The 17,746-nt window shown below is 52.1% G+C and overlaps 1 protein-coding gene across 3 annotated transcripts in view; it reads right to left on the reverse strand.

Moving 5' to 3' along the window:
* Positions 1-17,488, reverse strand: part of LOC137161956 (discoidin domain-containing receptor 2-like) — a 91,483-nt gene extending 73,995 nt beyond the window's left edge. For all 3 annotated transcript variants that reach the window (XM_067561448.1, XM_067561447.1, XM_067561449.1), the window contains exon 1: positions 16,945-17,488. In XM_067561448.1, the coding sequence (XP_067417549.1) occupies positions 16,945-17,049 (105 nt within the window). In that variant the 5' untranslated portion in view covers positions 17,050-17,488. The remainder of the gene's footprint in view (positions 1-16,944) is intronic.
* Positions 17,489-17,746: the final 258 nt, after the last annotated feature.

Genomic DNA, 17,746 nt, shown 5'->3' on the forward strand with positions numbered 1-17,746 from the left:
TGTAAGGAGACCCCGCCACCAGGGCCTGCAACTCACACCCCCTTGTGGACATAATGGCCATCGGGAACACAGTTTTCTGAGATAGGAGGGGCAGTGAACAGGATGCAAGGGGCTTGAATGGAGGGCCCATTAGAGCCGGCAGAACCATGTTTAGGTCCCAGAAAGGAACCAGCTCTTGGACCAGAGGATGTAGGCAGAGGAGTCCTTTGAGAAAGCTCATCACCATGGCACTGGAAAAAACTGATTTTCCCTGAATAGGGGGATGAAACGCTGATATTGCTGCCAAATGCACCCTCAGTGACTGAGCGCCAGGCCCAATAACTGCAGATACAATAGGTCCTCCAAGATGTCCTGAATGGAAGACCCTGTGGGTTGGGTCCAGCGGGCCAAGCATCACACTGAAAACCAGTTCCTCTTTACTAAGTAGGCCGTCCTAGTGCACGACTTCCCACTGTTGAGTAGGACTTGTTTGACAGCCACCGAGCACTGCTCATCCCCTTCATTCAGCCATGCAGCAGCCGGAAGCTGCAGGGAGCTGAGTGCAGAATGAAGAAGCAGCAGCAGTACGAGAGGCTGAACTGACAGAGCAAGGAGGTCTGAGAACCGGCACTGTCTCGGCTACACAGGAGCAATGAAGATGAGCTTGATCCGATCTGCCTTGAGCTTGAGGATGACCTGAGGAGTGATCGGATTAGGGGAAAAGGCATACAGAATAGCTGACTGCAGAGGAAGGCGTTGGAGAGGAAGGCCGGGCTGAGGCCCCGAGCACAGAACAGAACAGATAACACTTCCTATTTTCCCTCACTGCAAACAGGTCGATCGTGCGGCTGCCCCACGTTGCGAAGAGGACCTGGAGGACACTTTCTTTCAGGGACGACTTGTAGCACAGGGAGAAAACCCAGCTGAGGTGAGCCACGAGACGATTGTGCACTGCTACAGGAGTGAGATCTTTTTCGATGCAGAATTGCCAGAGGTTGATTGCCTCTAGGCCGAATCACCTGGAATGTGCTCCCCCTTGTTTGTTCATATAATACACTGCGGTGATATCGTCGGCGAGCATGTGAACCACTGAGCGTCTGATATGGTCCTGGCAGGCACAATAAGCATCATGGATGGCCAGAAGTTCTAGCATGTTGATATGGAGTGAGGCTTCCTGTTCCCCCCAGGCCCTGCACCTTCAGCAAGTCTAGATGCACTCCCCAGCCCAGAAGGAAAGCATCGGTAACCACAGACATGGTTGGATAGGGCTGACTGAAGGGGGCTCCCTGGCATACGTTTCATGGGGACACCCACCAGCATAAGGAGTCTAGGATGAGTGGAGAAAGGCGAATCAATCTGTCCACGGAATGTAGGGTAGGGTGGTGGACCATCCTGAGCCACATTTGAAGAGCGCAAAGGTGCAGCTTGGCTAACAGGACCACATACATACAAACGGACGTGTGTCCCAACAGGCTCAGACATACCCAGACGGTCGTGGAGGGCTGAGATTGCAGACTGAGGCAGAGCTGTTGAATTGCCTGGAAGCAATGGGTCGGTTGGAAGGCTGTTGACCTCATGGAATTTAACAGGGTCCCAACGAACTTGATTTTTTGAGTTGGAGCCCAGGTTGACCTTCCAGTGTTTAAAATGAGTCCCAAACAGTTAAGCAATGCCACATGGTGTTAATGTGGGCAAGCACTTTATCTCTGGAGCTGCCGCTCAGTAACCAATAGTCGGGGTACAGGAAAACGTGGATTCCTTTCCTCCTGAGATAGACCATAACCACAGCCATGCATTTGGTGAAAACTCAGGGGGCAGAAGAGAGGCCAAATGAGAGATGCACATATGGAAAGTGGCATTGTCCTACAAAGAAACAAAGACACTTCCTGTGGCTCGACAGAACCATCACATGAATTTAGGCATCCTGAAGGTCCAGAGCAGTGAACCAGTCATTCTAAAACAGCATGAGGGGGATAGCGAATAAAGGGACCACATGGAAACTCATATATTTGATGCATTGGTTGAGGCCACGAAGGTGAAGAATGGGTCTCATCCCGCCCGTGGGTTTCGGTATCAGGAAGTACCGGGAGTAGAAGCTGTGTCCCCAATGTTTCAGCAGAATTTCTTCCACCGCTCCCAACGCCAGCAGAGAGCGGACCTGCTCAATGAGCAGTGTCTCATGAGAGGGGTCTCTGAAGAGCGAAGGGGAGCGAGAGTGGGGAAGAGGTGTGGAGACGAACTGGATGGCGTAGCCTGATCTGACAGTGTCTAGGACCCAGCTGTCAGAGGTAATCAAGTCCCAAGCATTGTAAAAATGGGCCAACCTGTCCCCAAAGGGAATGGGGGGGACAAAGAGGGCGGAGCAACAACTGGAACAGGGCTCTAGACTAGGGAGTCAAAATGGGCGCTTAGCAGGTGCCGGGAGAGTATGTGGACTGGCCAAACCCCAAGCCCGATTGCTCCCTCTTATGAGATCTATCCCTCTTTCCTGAGGCTTTGGGGGAAAAGGGCTGCACAAAGGAGCGCTCCAGGCAACATTGTTGCTGTTGCTGAGCCCCATTGTGGTGTATCTTCATGAACGGCAGGAAGCAAATACTCACCAGCAACCGTACAACACGAACACCAACCCAGGAACCTATCCCTGCAACAAACCCCGTTGCCAGCTCTGCCCGCACATCGACTCTAGTGACACCATCACAGGTCCTAACCACACCAGCCACACCCTCAGGAGCTCATTCACCTGCATATCTACTAATGTAATACGCCATCATGTGCCAGCAATGCCCCTCTGCCATGTACATTGGCCAAACCGGACTGTCACTGCGCAAAAGAATAAATGGACACAATTCAGACATAAAATATGGTAACATCCAGAAACCAGTCGGAGAGCACTTCAATCTCCCAGGACACTCTGTAGCTGACTTGAAAGTTGCCATACTTCTACAAAAAAACTTCAAAAACAGACTTCAGCGAGAAACTGCAGAGCTGGACCTGATCTGCAAACTTGACACAATCAGACTGGGTCTGAACAGGGACTTAGCATGGTTCTCTCATGACAAGAAGTATTTGTCACTGTTCACACATTCTCACCTTCTAATCAGTGGTTGTGAATAGGCCTCATCTACTCTAACTGAATGGACTTTGCTAACAGCTACCCTCCCCATTGCTGTTCCTTACCCTTGGATGTATATATAGACCCGCTATCTGAGTTCTATTCCTTACATCTGACGAACTGGGTTATAGCCCACGAAAGCTTATGCCTGCAGAAATTAAATGTGTTAGTCTTTAAAGTGCTACAGGACTCTGGTTGTTTTTGCTGCATACAGACCACACGGCTACCCCTCTGGAAGTAGCCCTGGAATCCTTCAAGGAATGCAAAGCGTCATCTTTCTTGTTGGAGAACAAGGGCTGGCCGTCAAAGAGCAAGTCCTCAATGGCTTACTGGACATCCAAAGCAATTCCAGAGTTTTGCAGCCAGGAAGCCCTTCTCATAGTAACTGCGAGGGCGTTAGCCTGGCTGAAGTGTCTGCAAGGTTAGGGGTGGATTGCAGGGACGTTCCGGCAATCAAGCAGCTTTCTGTGACAGACGTCCGAAACGCCTCACACAAGGCCTCGGGCAACTGGTTCACAAACTGGACGTGGCTGACCAAGTGAGAAAACCACACTTGGACAGCAAAGCTTGCTGATTCGCAGTCCACATCCTTAGGAACAATGGAGTATAGACTTTCTGCCCAGAAGGCCTAACCGCTTGGTATCGCTGCCTAACTTGAACCTATCCTGCCAGGCCCTATCATTCACCGCCATTATAAACAGGGGATTCGGGACTGGATGGGAACAGAACCTTTCAAATCCCTGCACAGGAACGAAGCAGCATGGCAGAACTGAAGCCAGCGTACTCCCGAGGGCGCTCGCCAGCTCGAGGAGTGCATCATTAATCGGGAGAGCCAACCCCGTGCGCCTTCCTCCAGATCCCGCTGCCTGGCTGCTAGTGAAGCTGAGAAGCCAGAACTCTATCTCTGAGTTCAATTGTAGTTACCTGATTTCTGAACGCGAGGCCCCGTTTGTCCCAAGTTTGGCACTCAAAAAATAAAGAAAATCGTAACTGGCACCTGCAAACATTTGGGTTAAAGTCACTTCTCCACCATCATGCAGGAAGCCTGTTGCAAATAGTCTCCTAGTAGCATTTAACCATAACGACCATTCTTTTTCTTCCTCCAGTCACCTCTCTTGATCTCTACACACCTTCCAACTTCTGGAGTGAGTGAGGCAAGGTTCTCCAGACAACAGCCTCATCCACTGCACAGCCCTAATTCATTCTCTGAGCGCTATCCATTGTGTGCATTGGATGAGGCTGGGGTCCTGTGGAGAACATAGCATGTGATCACATCATTAAAGACTGTATTATGATGCATACACACACAGGTGCTGAATTAAGGCTGCACAGGCAACTTTAATTCTGGCAATTCCTAAGTTCCATAGATTCACAGATTCCAAGGCCAGAAAGGACCATTGTGATTGTCTAGTCTGACATCCTCTATAACACAGGCACGTTACTAATTTTACAACCTTCATAACGTTCCTTTAATATATGTTTTGCATGCAATTATGATTTGGGTCAGTGAAAACTGGAAGAAACTCTAAGAAACTTCAGAGGGATCTGACAAAGTTAGGTAAATGGACAGAATGCGGCAGATGAAATTCACTGCTGACAAATGCATGTTAATGAACATGGGAAGGAATAATATACATTTCCTGAACACTTTGCTTGATTCTAAATTAACTGTCCCCAACTCCAGAAAAGAGTTGTCTGGCCTTCAACCAATCCCCCAACCTCTCCAAGTTCAACATCAGAAGCAGGCTCCTGACCTGACATGCCACGACCTATCAACTCAAAGCAGCATCAGACCCTGCCAGAACAGATGCAAAACCTACAGAGAGATCTCCATAGCTACCATGATCAACACGCCCCCCCCAACACAACACACCTTTGAAGATCCCTGGGTCCTATACCTGCCTATCACAACATGGGGCGTACCTCATCCAGTGCACTAATGTCCCAACAACAACCATGAGTGTGAAGGCAGACAATCACTATGCTCTCGAAAGAGCTCACACAGAAAAATTATAAAAGACACAAACATCTTATCACCCAGTGATCACAAAACGATCACTCCAGATCTGACCTCTCAGTCTTTGTCCTCAAAGGAAACATGCACACTTTCAAAAGACGAGCCTGGGAGCTTAAATTCACAACTTTGCTAGATCTTGAGTGGTCTCCTAGAAGATGTGCTAACTACTTATGCTGACCAATTTGTTCCACCTTTTATTTAGCTGTGACACCCTGAGAACCTGTCCCAGATCTGAGGAAGAGCTCTGCGTAGCTCAAAAGCTTGTCTCTTTCACCAACAGAAGTTGGTCCAATAAAAAATATTCCCTCACCCACCTTGTCTCTCTAATATCCTGGGACCCACACGGCTACCACAACACTGCAAACACGAGGACATCAGGCATGTGATTTGTATATTAAATCTTTCTGGCTCACCAGCCAAAGTGTAGATTCTTTTTCTGCAAAACACACCATGATCTCATCTGCAAGCAATTAGCCTGAGAAATCAGCTTGTTAAAGGAAGCTCCTAGGAAGGCAGAGCTGTCTTTGTGGAATTTGGTGGCCTGCATAATTTTCAGTGGTTTTGTTAAACCCCAACTGCTCTTCTCCCCTATGGGGTTACACAACTAAGAGCCATTTCTCCTCCCACAGAATCCCAGACAGCAGGACAGCTTGCCAGTACCTGGCTGGATCTTCATATTATGGTTGTGTACAGTTTTCAAGGGCTCTGGTTTCTGTGCAAACGTCATCGTTTTAGAAGTGATGTGGAAACTGTGTAAGAACAAACTTGCAGAGCTGCAGGCAGGATATCAGCCAGAGCTGGAGTCAGCTGCGCTGACATGGAGGCAGGGAATGAGGCAGATGTTGTTGCTGTCTATGACTGTCTCTCCCTTTCCCAGACTCCAATCTCCGTGGCTCTCAACGTGTGGCAGCATCTCACTTCACTACCCATCCCACAAGCAGTACCCCAGCCAGCTACATTGCTGCAGGGGGGAGAGGTGCTGTCTCTAGCGAGATCCAGATGCAGAGGAGGAACTGGGAACAACAGCAGTGCAGCCCATCAGCTCCTCACAAGGACTGACTGAGCTCTCTGGAACAGTCACCTTTGCCATGGTATTGGTATTGGGGGGAAGAGACGACGACGAAATCCTTGGCTTCCTCTGGAATTAAATCCATTGTGAAACACTGAAATGTCCAGCATTCCCGGGCTATTCACTATGCCCGATCCACGCTAGTCAGGGTCTCGGCTCTCTGCATTGCTAGTGAAAGCTTTCGGGAAATGTGAGTAGGTCCACTGTGCAAGAGCGCACGCTGCTGGATCACAAACCTTGCTACCCATTCCTCTTTCTGCAGCAGGATGTGCCTGGCTTTTTGGCACATGCACTGTGGCAGGGAACTTTCTTCCCCTGCTCAAACCTGAGTCTGGGCCAGGCAGAACTGCATCCCCTGCACAGGATCACAGGGACTGCTCCTTCCTTTCTGCTTCCCCTACGTTCCAGCGAGCAGAGGTGGGTGACTGCATCAATCGGCTCCCAGCAATGCATCCCAGCTCCTGAACGGCACAATCCGGCCCTCTATAAAGGCACTTGTATGCAGGAGATTCTAAAGAAAATCCTTCAAAACGCAACACAATATTTGTAAATACTAGAGAAAAAACAAGTTAACACGACTGACTGCTCGGCCCAAGCGAGCGGGGCTCCAAGCACGGACCCCATTTCCCGAGGCTCAATCGGGTGCTGCTTACAACCTGCTTCGTCCGCTGGGGGTATTCACAGCTCTCAAGACCTGTTTTCAGTTGGCCTCATACAAGTAACAAGTGTGAAACGCCAAGTCAGCAAAGCTCAGACTGGAAATAAGAACAAACGGTGAACAATGACCACTGGATCCATTCACTGCCGTGTGCAGTGTTGGAGTAGCCGGGGTGTCTCTCCGATATCCCGGGACCAAACTGGGTGAGGGAATCTCTTTTATTGGACCAATTTCTTGTTGGTGAGAGAGACACGCTGTCCCGCTTACACAAAGCTGAAGAAGAGCTCTGTCCAACTGGAAAGCTCGTCTCTCTCACCAACAGAAGGTGGTCCAGTAAAAGATATGACCTCACCCGCCTTGTCTCTCTGATCCTGGGTCAAGCTAACCAGGTGGATTCTCCCGCATTTCGAGTCTTTAAATTGAGACTGGGTGTCTCAATCGAAGAACCTCTGCTCTAGTTCAACCCAGATTTGTTGGGTTGGGATGCAGGAGTCCCTGGGCAGAATTGACTGGCCTGTGTGGTGTAGGAGGCTGACTAGATGATAACTATGTTCCCCTCTGGCCGTACAACTGTGAACATCCTTTGAGATGAAAGCAGCCCCAGGAATGCTGCCATAAAGGAGACTTGTGGCTCTCCGTGACAAAGCAGTTCTGCCACTGAAACTTCCCAGCTGAGCAAACTGTAATGAAGGAACAAATTTCCTGCAAACTCTCTCCTCTTGGCTAATTTCCTGGTCCTAATAGCAGAAACTGCCTGCCCAATTCCTGAAAGCAAAGCATCCAGCCCGCAGTAAGGACAGCTGCTCACGTACCACGGCAAAGGCCAGCCTAGACCCAAGCTCACAGGGGAGGCCAGGAGGAGCATCTCTGAACACAGGGACCATCCCCCAGCCTTCTGCCTCGAGCAGCTCAGCCAGCCCAGCTCTACAGAGCACAGAGCTGGCCAAACGGACTATGCAAGAAATGAAGGGCAAAAAGGCCTGAAGCGCTCGACTGCTTTTTAAAATCAGTCCTTGAGCAGATAAACTGGAGGAAACGCCGATAATCGTCTAGCTGGTTGGGAGACGGGAAGCGCTTGCAACACCAGCTGAAAGAGCAGTTCAGGAAAACCCTTAGCACACGTCAGTGTAAACAAATGGGCCAGGCGAGGCCAGCACACTGCTTCGGGGACTGAGACTCAGACACTGAACCTTCAGTGTCACGGCACCTGCATGAAGGGCCCGGGCCTATGCCTGAGCCAAGCGAAGCTGCGGTGCCGGCTGGCGGGAAAGACTGGGAAGAACTTGGCCCGGCTGTCCCGCGCTCTATTATCGAGTGCAGCTGTCCTGAGAGAGCCGTCAGCCCGCAGCCTGCACTGCCACTGGTTTGGCCAGAGTGCCAAAACCCGGCCACGGCCAGCTGGGACCAGTCCAGAGAGTGTGTCCCATCCCACTGGCACAGACCTGCCCCATGGCATTGGGGCCTCCAGGCTCAATTCCTGCAGCTCCTGATAGCTCGCAGTGAACCCCCACGCCTCAGAAAGCTCCAGCTGGAACCAGCAGCAGCCTGTTGGCCCAGCATGGCAGGTTGCCCGGAGCACATCACCTTGTTGCTCGGCTCTCTGCACCGGCTTCTCACCGAACAGATCCAAGTTCACATTCTCTGGGCTGACATCCAAAGCCCCCATGGGATCGGCGCCGGCTCCCTGAGAGATCACACCTCTCGCCATGACCACAACAGCCCCCCGCAGCTGCGCACCACGGGAGCCTGGAGCCAGTCACCCAGTAGGGGAGGATGGGGAGTGCGGGAGGCAGCCGTTCCCCAGGACCCAGCCCTAGACTACAGCATCCACTGCCCCCAGGGCTGAGACCTCGCCTCATCCTGCAACTCTCAGCAGTGCAGCTTCGCTTCGCCACGGGGGCGGGGGAAGGTCTTTGCAACAACTTCACATGCAAACAACCCCCCAAAACACCTGCTGACATTAACTGCAACTGCCACCAATACCAACCCCCTCCCAGCAACACCAGCCCTCTCCAGCAACCCCCCCACACCCAGGGACCAACGACCCCCTTTCTTTCATCCGCACACAAGTAACATACATGTGCCCATCAACAACAAACCCACAGACACACACACACCCTCCACAAAAACACACACACCAAACAATCGACATGCACCACGCACACACAACCGAGCACTCACTCACACACACAAAAAAACACCCCAATGAAACATTCTCACACACAGGCCAACAACCGACCCCTTCACAGAACAAACTCCCTCTCACCCACACAAGCCAGACACACACATATCACTACCACACACCTCTAACCCCCTACACACAGAGACCCAACAGCAAACTCCTTCGCACACCCAGACCAATAACACTCTTATACCTGCATGCACATAAACACACAACATGCCAACTCATCTCTCTCTCTCTCTCTCTCACACACACACACACACACAAAAGAAACCTACTCAAGTTGATTCTCCAACAGGCTGGGAAGGAATAGAGTGGTTTTTATTACCATTTCAGCCTTTAAATACTTGGGAGGTGTCCAGATACTATGAAGATGGGGCTATGGAGCTACCTGAATAGGTAACATACCTATGCACACGCAAAGCTGAAAGTTCCCATGGCCCTTATATGTGACCATTCCCTGAGAGGCACAGAAAGGTCAGAGAAAGTAAATATTGCCTGGGCAATTTCCGTCCATAACTGTGGCTTCTCTCCCTAGGTTCGGCTACTGCGGCTTGCTGAGCTCACTGCTGTGGAGAGCAAAGGGGACACAGGGATCCCGCTGCCATGGATCTTACAGTTGCCAGGCCTGATTTTAATGCAGCCACAGCCTGGTTTCCCCTCGTACCTGCAGGCACAACTGACGGCGCTGAGGCCTGGTCTATACGAAAAGATTAGGTCAACGGAAGTTGCCTTGTATCAAGCTCTTTGTGCTTGTGTCTACACGCAAATTGGTCTCTGGCCAATGTAAGCGCCCCTTTATGGCAACACAGTAAAACCAGCTGCCCCAACAGCATGGAGCCATGGTCAACCTACTGAAACAGACACAGTGCAAGCACAGATATCGAGTGATCTATGTCGACTCTAACGTCCCTCCAGCAGCTGTCCCACAATGCCCGACAATGACCACTCTAGCCACAACTGTGAACTCCATTGCCCAGGGGTTGAGCAGACTGGAAGCCTTGCCCCCCTTTAAAACGCCTGCGTATTTTTGAAATGCCTTTTCTTGATTGCCCAGCGTGCCAAGCACACCTAGCAGCTCTCCCTTGCTGTGCGCAACTGCCCAGCCAACCATGCCAACTCCATGCACCAGATGCACGTCCTCCTGGTGCGCACAGGAAATATTGGATCTCCTGGATCTGTGGGGAGAAGAGGCTGTGCGGACACAGTTACCAACCGGCCGTAGAAATGGGGACATCGATGAAAAGATGGCACAGGGCATGCAGGTGAAGCGGTCTGACACATGAAAGCGAAGGAACTGCACTACGCATACCGCAAGGCCAGGGAAGCCAACAATCAATCTGGTACTGCCACAGACCTACCTCTTACAACAAGCTGTATGCCATATTTGGCAAAGACCCCTGCAGTACCCTGCAGACCACCACGGATACCTCCGAGGAGCCCAAGACACAAAACCTGGCCATGAACAGTAAGGAGGAAGTGGGGGTAGGTCCAGTCATGCCACAAGCAAGACTCCACCAGTCTATCAGTCCCACCAGCCGAGTACGGATGAGCCCAACAAAGGGGAAGGAATCGTGGGGGAACACATGCATGCATTTTTCCTTACACGTTTAACAGTAAAGGTGGCGCCCAGCCCAACCCCAAGTTAGCAGGACACAAGTATGGACTCTCCATCGTTTTATTTGCACGCGAAGTTGAAGTACAACAAACAGAGGTGGGGTGATCTGCTTTCCATTCCCGTGTTGGTCTAGGTGGGGAGCAGTTTATGTACACAGGAATGTCCTTTGTCTCCTCCTGAGAGAGCTTGATGAAACTTTCATGGAGGCACGCTGCCATCCGCTCCCGAAGGTTTCTAGGGAGGGCTGCCTTATTTCTTCCTCCATGGTAGGACGCTTTCTCATATCTCTCTGCGATGTCTTCCGCAGGCACCATTGCTGTAAACAGGCTAGCTGGTGGCCCAGGCAGCTGTGGCATGACAGCAGCAGCTGTGCTCTCTGTGCCTTTGTCATCTCACTCCTAAGACTATCAGCTGAAATCATCACCACCCCTGGTAAAATAGCACCAGTGCTCAGTGCCATTGCCCAGGACTCGTTCCCAGGAAAGCAGGAGCTGAAATGTTATTGTGGCATGCAACTGAACAACTGCCTCCTCATTTCCCTCTGCCTTCACCTCTGTGGGCCACGCTCACCACGGACAGCGGTGCTGGGCAGAGGTGCTCCAAAGCAGAAGTGTCAACAAGCATGTCTGATGCTTTTATAGGAACGAGGAAAGAGAGTTCTGAAACTTCTCTTTCGCTTTCCATCGTGACTGTAAATCCAAGGCCACATCTGTCTGTTCTACCTGCCAGAGAAGGTGGGTGAGGTGATGCCGTTCATTGGACCAACTTCTGCTGGTGAGAGAGACAAACGTTAGAGCTTACACAGGCTTTTCTTCAGCTGTTGTGGTTGCCATGAGGCTTTGAGGGGTGCCCTTCCACCCCGAGGAATGCCTGACCCGAGGAGGAGAAAGAGAAAAAACAAAAAAGAAGACAAGGGAGGACAGGTTCAGTGAGATCCTGCAAGCCAGGGCTGCTTCGAACAGTGAAAAAGAGGCCTGGAAGGTGAATATGTCAGACAGCTTTGAGAAGGGAAGAGTGGACAGGAGAAAGGACCAGGGGTCCCAGCAGGAAAAGAAGAGGGAGATACACCAGGTAATAAAGGGGCTTCTCAGGCAACAAACAAATGCAGCAGACTCTTGTTGACTTACACGTCTAACAATCACAAGTTCGCTTCCCTTTGTAGCCCATGCAGAACTCCATATCATCAGCTTCCTCCCCCCCTACCATTCCCATTCCCTTTGCTTCACAGATGTTCTGCAAGACACAGCAGGCAGCTATCACCACTGGGATGTTTTTATCGCCGAACTTGTGAGTAAACAATGCCAGCGCCTCTTCAATCTACCAAACCACATTCAACTGTCATTCTGCACTTGCTGGGTTGGTGGTGCCAAGGTGGCCAGCGTCCGGCTACCTCAACCAGGGGAGCAGAGGGTAGGCTATTGGCATTTCAATATCGCCAGTGGGAACCCCCCAGTTGAAAAAGGACGTCCCTACTTGCAGCTTTCTGAAAAGACCCGCGTTCTCAGAGATGCAAGTATCATGCACCTTCTCTGACCAGCCCGCACTGACATCAGGGAAGTGTACCCGGTGATCCACCAACACTTGCATAACCATAGAAAAGCAGTCCTTTCTACTGATGTACTCAGTGGCAAGGTGGGCTGATGGCACAATAAGGATGAGTGCACCATCTATCGTCCCAACACAGTTCGGGAACCCCACTGCTGCAAAACTATCCACGACGTCATGCACACTGCCCAGTCACAGTCCTGCGTTGCAGGAGATGATTAATGGCCCTACGCGCTAGCATGACAACTGTCCCCACTGTGGATTTTCCAACTCCCAAATGATTGCCCACGATCAGTAGCAATCTGGTGTTGCAAGTTTCCACAGCATGATCACAACTCTTTGCTCCACTGTCAGTTTAGCTCTCATTCTGGTTTTGAGGGTCGGGGTGACCTCGGCACACAGATTCAGCAGCGTGGCCTTTCGCATTAGAAGGTTCTGCAGCCGCGGCTTGTCATTATGTGATCCCACCACGCAGTGCTCATTTTTGGGCCCATTCTGGGCCCAGAAACAGCATTCCACCATCTGCAGCTACCCCGCAAATGCCCCCAACAACCAGGCATTGATTTTCTCTTATGTCCTTCAGCAAACTGCCCTCAAACGAACAGTCGCACCCCCCATTGCTGAGGCTCTGCAAATACCGAAGGATGGTTCATCCTGTGTTTGCAACGTTCAACACAATAGTGCAGAGATCTGTGGGCTCCATGCTTCTGTCAGAGATGGCAGGCAGCAACATGCGCTGTGTGCGTTTGCGGGATTAAAAAAAACCACGGAAGTGAAAAGTGTGGGATATGGATGGCATTATGGAATGGAGAAAGTTGCATGAACGGAACTTGACCCCATGCTCCTACTCACCCTTGCATGACTCATTTCTGCCCCACCATGAACTGTGAAAATTTCCCAAAAGACAGCGCGCACTGTATGATGGTGAGTCGCACACTGACATACCTGCCGGCGGTGCACTGCATTGTGCATCGACACAAGCACTCCTGGGGAGTACACATTGCACTGACACAAGCAGCCAAGTATGGACACACATGATCAATACACTAACTGATGGTTGAGCCTGCTTTGAGCAGGGGGTTGAACTAGATGACTTCCCGAGGTCCCTCCCAACCCTAATTCTCTATGGAAACAAGAAAGAAAAAATGAAAGAAAAACCCAAACTTTGATCATCATTCTTTCAGTGGTGAAAAGAATACAGGGAAAAAACCGGGAGGGAAAGGGGAAGACAGACCCACAAAAATGAAAATTTGAAATTGAGTATCAACAAAAAACTGGAAAGTTTTTAATAAGCAAAAGCTTCTGGTGGAAGTTTTCAGTTTAGAAAAAAAAGCCTTTTTTGTTAAAAAAACAAAAACAAAAAGTTTTGAACTAAAATTCCAACCAGCTCTAGTTTCTCACTCTTGTGGTGGTGAAGAAACCCTTAAAAATACGGCGAGACGATCTCCCATATAGATGGTGCCGCTTTACCAAGTCTGCAAGGAAAGCCTGAAACTGCTCCATTCACCTCATAATCAAGTAACTGAAACATAACGGCAAAGTGACTAACACTGCCACTGCTGCACTGGGCGTACCATTTACTTTCATATTTAAATGAGAACACGGAGATTTCTAATTAATTAATGGCACTGCCACAAAATCTCCAGCCTCCTACAGCAGGATGTCAGAGAATTCAGGGGCCTTGCTGGAGATTTTAGGTGGAGCTTGCTGAGGAATATGTGGGCCTGTGATTGACTATCCCAATATCTTGCTTTTTTGCAACCCCTGGCTTTGACCTGGGGCCATTTCCATGGTCTCTGGTGACTCTCATACACAGAAGCTGCCACAGACAATTCTTTGCAGGCTGCTAATTAGGATCATTAAAGGTTTATATTCTGGTAGCACCCAAGGTCCCCATGGTGGTCCGAGTCCTGTTGTGCTGGGTGCTGTACCAACACAGAGGGGACTGATCCCCAGGCTTTTCCCTGCTGGGAATCTAAGGGCCACCTAAACTGCCCTTCTGCCCCTCGCACACTTCTCCTTACAGACCCTAGAAGATAACTCATTGGGGTCTTTCCCATGCTTTGCAGGTGATGGGTGTTAGACCCCATCACAAGACCACACAGATATGGTGGGGCTCCAGGAGTGGGTACTTAGTGCTACAGTGCTGTAACATGATCTCCTGAAGACGGGGGATCTGGTGAGTGGGGCTGTCAGGATCCGAGAGAGCAAGGAGGGAGCATTGGGATCCACGAGGCCAATTAGGGGTGAATGTGTAGGATTCAGGAGAGGGGATGGAAGGTAAAGAGATCCAGGAGCGTGAGGAATGGGGTGTCAGGATGAAGGAAAACAAAGGGGGAGGGAACACTAGAATCCAGGGGAGCAGGGGATGAGCAGAGCTTTCCTTTTTCTCCATTTCCCGATTCCAAACCCTCCCCTTCCCTCCCACTCTCTTCCAGTCCTGGTTCTGCCACCCCAAAACACCTGACAGCCTAGAACTAGCTTGTCCTGCCAAACACGCACCATCCATGTAATTTTGCTCCCCTCCCCTCTTCCCCCCTCCCCCCCCCACACTCTCTGATAGAGTTTCAAAACTAATGAGGGTGAAGCAGCATTCCTGGGATTTGGATGTGAAGAGATCTATCAGTTAGTTAGATTTTCATCCATTTAACACGCGCCACATTGATTTTGTACAGTGCTATTTTGTAATCAGAATGGAGTCAGTTTGAAGCCAAAAGCCTTACTTTAGTCCGAATACACACTACATCGACTCAGTAACCGTTATTAACCAGACATAATCATGTCAAAGAACGATATCAGGTTTGTTTCACAAGACTTGTATTATATGAAACCATGCTGACTGGCATTTAATCTTTTAGCTCTTTATAAAACTCCTATGAGCTGTCACTATTTTACCCAGAATTGATGTCAGGGAGACAGCCTTAAAGTCTCTGAAATTCAGAGACCTTTACATTAGTCTGACTGAGGCTATGTCTACACTGACGGCGGTAAAGTCGCCGCCGTCAGATCGACTTCTCTGGATCAACTGAGCGGTCAGTGAAGACCTGCTCAGTCGATCCAGAAATCGACGTATTAAGACCACCCCTGCAAGTGGCGCAGTGAAGATGGCGTGCAGAAGAGAAGCAGAGAAATCGACGGGAGTTACGCAAGTTTTTTGCATAGCTTGTGTAACTCCGGTCGACTGCCGCCGAATCTCGGAGGTAAGTGTAGACAAGCCCTCAATTAGACTAATTCATATGCTATTAATCCTGCAGTGCAGAGTCTCCTTCTCACACACAAAATCAATATAACATTTCAAAGCAGAGTCCAAGGCCTGACACACGACATAGCTAGGTCGACGTAAGCTGCCTTGTGTCGACTTAGCTGTGGAAACAGGGTGACCAACTGATGTGAGTCCAGTTTCAGGACAGCATGATCTCACTTGCGGGACATCACGGGACACGGCAAAATTAAAATAAATCAATCCCTTTCATGTAACCAAGGGCACTAATTTAACCCTGTACCAAAATAGCCTCTTTCGGGAAGCTGCAGACAGTTAAAACAACACATTTAACTAAATTCTGCATTCAGTAGTTAGCTGCTAGCTATCGATACAGCTCGCTTGCTAACAAGGTAAACAACCCTGGCCTGTGGCCAGCCCCGTCCCTTCCATTCCCCCACGCTCGCCTGCCAGCCAGCCCTGAGCCCCCCCAATCCACCCCAAACCCGACACGGAGCAGCCCCCTGACTCCATGTTTTGTGGGACAACGCGTAGTCATTGCAAGACGCGGGACAAAGGATCCAGCTGCGGGACGGTCGGTCACCCTATATGGAAGAGTCTTCACTTAAATGTGGCTCCCGAGGTAAGCGCCTCTCTGTGCTGATTTATAAGGACGCCTCCCTGGGGCTCACTGAATCCCAGGTCAACATCGTCAGGCGGACGCCGCATCGGCGCAGACACGGCAACGCTTACACGGGCTGCTACGGGCCCACACGGACGGACGACGCCGGGGACACGAGCGCTCCTGGTGAGGCCGGGCAGTGCCAACCAGAGAAGCCAGGAGTGACTATGTCACAGCAGCGCCGACCCTTGGCCCATGCAAGCTAGGCCCAGTCACTTGGTGGTGCAGACACGGCCCAGAGTAGCCAGAGCTGGGGACACCGCCGGGTGTTCACCCGCTCCTGCTACAGCCAACAGCGTCTCCCGCTGCGCGCCAAGGCAGAGCGCACGCCACGTGCTCAGGAATCAGGGCACAAACCCAGCCCGGCCCGCGGGCGGAACCCACCCCCCCGCCGGGCTCCGCAGCCGGGGCGGGGACTGGGAATCGCACCGCCCGTCCCAGCCAGACTCGGGCTAAGCGGGCACCGGCCGGGCCCCTGCCCGTGCGCAGGGCGGCGCGCTCCGAGCCCGCCCAGCGGGGCTGACACCGATCCAAGCGGAGGATGCAGCTTCCCGAGCTCCGGGAAGCGTCCCGGGGGAGGGCGGGCTCCCGGCTAGTCCCTTCCCTTGGCCGCTTGCCCTCTGCCGGCCGGGCTGGAGTGGGAGAGCCGCAGGCGAGTCCCACGCTAGCCCCGCGCCGCGCCCGGCCGGCCCCGCCAGGGGCAGGATTGGCAGCACCGCGGCGCGCTGGAGGAGCTCCGGATCCGACTCCGGGTCTGACTCCGGCGCCAAGGAAACGCGCCTCCCGAAGGCTCGCCCAGCCGAGCTTTTGCAAAGGTGCCGAGGGCGCCTGGCGGGGCAAGGCAGCGAGCCCGGGCTGGGACGGGGCCCCGGGCCCCTCTTACCGTGCAGCGCGGCGCAAAGCGGGGGTCCCCCGGCCCGGCCCGGCCCGGCGCTCGCGCTCCTCCAAACTTTCCACGGTGGTTTTTTTTTTTTTTTTTTTTTTGCATCACATCCCCCTTCCGGCCGGGGGCGGGGGGACGCGCCGAGCCGCTCTTAAAGCAACAGAGCCGCTGCTGGCTGCAGCTCCGCGGGGCTGGGGTCGCCCCCAGCGAGGCGCCGGGGAGGGAGGAGCGATACGCCCGGCTGCCCTGCCTCGGCCCCGTGGCACTGAGCGCCGTGCGGGGGGGGAGGTCACAGCGGCGGCGGCCTCGCTCCGTCTCCTGGCGTGGGACCCTGGGGCCGCTGGGCTCGCGGGGCTGACCCGCTCTGCGGGGGCCGGAGGGTGGGTTGGTTGCGCCCCCTGTAAAGGTGCCGGGCGGCACAGGAGGGTGCAGTACCCCGTGCCTCCTTGCCCACTTAATTGCAGGTTCCTGCGTGGTCTGTAACCAGGCTCGCTCTCGGGTGGGAGCTGCCTGTCACCCTTCAGCTCCACCCTCAAAAGTTAGGTCAAGGGGGCTAAGTCACTCACGGGTGTGAAAAATCACACCCCCGCGTTAACCGACCTAGCCCCTGCCCCGCGTGAAGACAGCGCTTGGTTGGTGGATGGAAGAAGTCTGCTGTTGACCCAGCTATCACTTTTCAAGGAGGTGGATTTACTACACCAGTGGGCGGCTTGGTCCACACTGCCGCTGAGATGCGCAAGCGACTCTGCGTCGCTCGCACATCTCCTGTCGACGTCCTCACTTTGACGTAGCGCAGCATCCC

Source organism: Emydura macquarii, unplaced genomic scaffold (assembly GCF_026122565.2).
Source record: "Emydura macquarii macquarii isolate MOO-44397 ecotype Brisbane River unplaced genomic scaffold, CSIRO-AGI_Emac_v2 contig_2417, whole genome shotgun sequence".
Classification (NCBI taxonomy): domain Eukaryota; kingdom Metazoa; phylum Chordata; order Testudines; family Chelidae; genus Emydura; species Emydura macquarii.